Source organism: Bison bison, unplaced genomic scaffold, assembly GCF_000754665.1.
Source record: "Bison bison bison isolate TAMUID 2011002044 unplaced genomic scaffold, Bison_UMD1.0 scf7180017854816, whole genome shotgun sequence".
NCBI classification, from domain to species: Eukaryota; Metazoa; Chordata; class Mammalia; order Artiodactyla; family Bovidae; genus Bison; species Bison bison.
The window spans coordinates 8907-11648 of record NW_011485389.1 but is presented as its reverse complement, the minus strand read 5'-3'; the positions used below and the strand labels follow the sequence as shown (position 1 = coordinate 11648).

General features: G+C 34.7%; 1 protein-coding gene across 2 annotated transcripts in view; it reads left to right on the top strand.

The window, feature by feature from the left end:
* LOC105001156 (uncharacterized protein CXorf22-like) overlaps positions 1-2742 on the top strand; it is a 14394-nt gene that overhangs the window by 7819 nt on the left and 3833 nt on the right. For both annotated transcript variants that reach the window (XR_826831.1, XM_010857329.1), the window contains exon 2: positions 377-492. Coding sequence is in view for 1 of the 2 variants with exons in the window: in XM_010857329.1 (XP_010855631.1) it covers positions 377-406 (30 nt within the window). In the remaining variant the exon portion in view is untranslated. The remainder of the gene's footprint in view (positions 1-376; positions 493-2742) is intronic.

The following is a 2742-nucleotide window of genomic DNA, read 5'->3' as shown; positions in this document are numbered from 1 at the left end:
ATGTATGCCCCCTCCCCTTCTGAGGGGGGTGGGCAAAATAATGTATGGTTTAGGTGGAGATTTCAAGACAGAGTTCCAAGTATGTTTTGAGCTGCAAAAAAAAATTGAGATACATGGGTAACCTTTCAAGGTGAGTACTTGGGAGAGTATTCCATGTATTTATGCACAAAATCTGATTTTTAAATTTAAAATGTCTCTCATTATCTTTTTTTGTATCTTCATTTCACAATTTTGTTTACTGACAAATGTCCCACCAACAGACCTGTAAGGAAACTGAAGTCTCTTTTAAGGAGTTAAGATAAAAGTCCCTGTGGATTTAACCATGAGATTATATTTGTTAAAATTCATCATATGGTCCTCTTTTCTCCTCTTCTAGGTTGATTCCATCATGTCAATTGGAAATTGAGCCAGAAGTTAATTTTGGGACATTGGTTGCCAGTAGTAAAGTGTATTGTAAAGAGATTAATATCATTAACCATGGCAGTGTGCCAGGTAAATACTTTCTATTCTATAAATTAACTTACACTTTTGGAAGAAAATTGATAATTTTTGAAATATATTGTTGTTGTTCTCTCACTCAGTGATGTCCGACTCTTTGTGACCCCATGGACTGCAGCACGCCAGGCTTCTCTGTCCACTATCTCCTGGAGTTTGCTCAAACCCATGTCCATTGAGTTGGTGATGCCATCCAACCATCTCATGCTTTGTCGTCCCCTTCTCCTCCTGCCTTCAATCTTTCTTGTGCAATTAATGTATTCTATGATTTACCCTGCTCCTCAAAAATTAGGTCTGTCATTTGGAAAAGCTCAAAACTGAAGGTCCTTAAGTAGGATTACTATTTTAGAAACTGATAGGCAATATCAGGAAAGATGAATCTACATCCTTATGATTCTTATCAATATAACTTGACTCAGATGACTGATGACCTCCTTGAGTATAGACATAGAGTGGTATCATAGAAGTGACACAGTCCTTAGAGCTTTCCAGAAATAGAATCAGGGCCCAGTGCCTTCCAAGCTGTGTGATCTGGGATGAGTATCTTTAAGAACATTGAACTTAAGATTCCTCATTTATAAACTGACTAATAAAATATACTGTGGTTAATTATGTATGTACCAAAGGCTGTAATATGGCACTTGACTTATCACAGGTACTCAGGAAAGATTTGTTCTTTTTCTCTATCATATTCAACTTTGAATTCACATACTGATCCCTAGCAGGCTCTTACTAACATTTTGTTGAAAGAAAAAGTGCTTCTCTCTTCTCCATGAGGTTATTTCTAGAGATTCTTACTGTGACCTAACAGTTTGCGTAAAGGCATAGGGGTGTGTGTGTGTGTGCGTGCGTGCACACATGTGCTTGTGTCTGCATGACCACACACTCGTCATTGATATATAGTAGGCATACAATCACTTATCCTTTCATTCTCTTGATTGAATGGTCAGCATCTGAGATAAGACTAACATTTTTCTCAAGCTGAGATGAGGACAAGCTCCAGACAGGCAGTACATTTCTCTCTTGAGATTGCTTGTTGGGTACATGAAACAGGTCTTATATCTAAGCCTGTCTTATACTAAGTGAGGGCATTCTCTGGGGCTGCTTGAATGAACAATGGAAATTATTAAGACAAAGGAACTCTGATACTTTACTGATTTCTTCCTGGGATATAAACAGATAAAACTGATAATTGTTCCTCACTGAGTGTTACTTATTTCACTTTCCATACTTTGTTTTTTAAATGATTGAATTTCTGAATTCTGTGAGATTGTGAAATATTAGGCTCATTTGTGCCTGACTCCAGTGTTAAGGATGAACTCTCTTATGGTGAGTTACTCTGGTCTAAATAGTCCTTTAGATCTGATTGTGGAGCAGTGATATGTAATTGATAGAATTTTATTTGTATTATTTTACTTTCCAAAATTTTTCATAACTGTTGTCCATTACAAATTCTTTAATGCTTTGATCATATCCTCTCTTTATTTTAAATTGATTCTAAATTGATTCTAACTTCTAGATTTTATTCTAAAATCTTACCAAATTGTACATTTATTACATATAAAAACTATAAGTAAAAAATATATGTTTGAATTTTAATTGACTATTTAATATTACTTTACTTAATAAAAGTACATATATGGACCTGAGTCCATACATTTTAGGAAGAGTAATTCACATTAACTTTTAGTATGTGTGCATGGTATTGTAGTTAATACTATTCTTGGTAAATTATAATTGAGTATTATGAAGTGTTAATTGCCATTACCTTACAAACTGAAACACATTGTTATCAGTGAAACACATTTTCTTTCTGCTGCCTTTGTCCCTCATTTTTGGAGATGAATATTTTTTTCTACCCTTATCAAAATTGATAGTATGTTTTATATTCACAGTAGCAAGTGCCCATAAAGTGTCATAAAGTCCTCATTACCCATAAGCACAATATATAAATATTCATGAGAATTATGTATTTTCATGAAGAAAAACACTTAAGCAGAAAATAGATTCAGCAACCAAAGATGATTTTAATAAAACTTTCCAAAAGGATTTTATGTGACAAATATTTTATAGTTTTAGAGTCAAAGATTAAGTGTTTACAAATACTCAGTGAAAGTGTTAGTTGCTCAGTCATGTCCTGCTCTTTGCAACCCCTTGGACTGTAGCCAGCCAGGCTCCTCTGTCCATGGAATTCTTCAGGTAAAAATACTGGAGTGGGTTGTCATTCCCTTCTCCAGAGGATCTTCC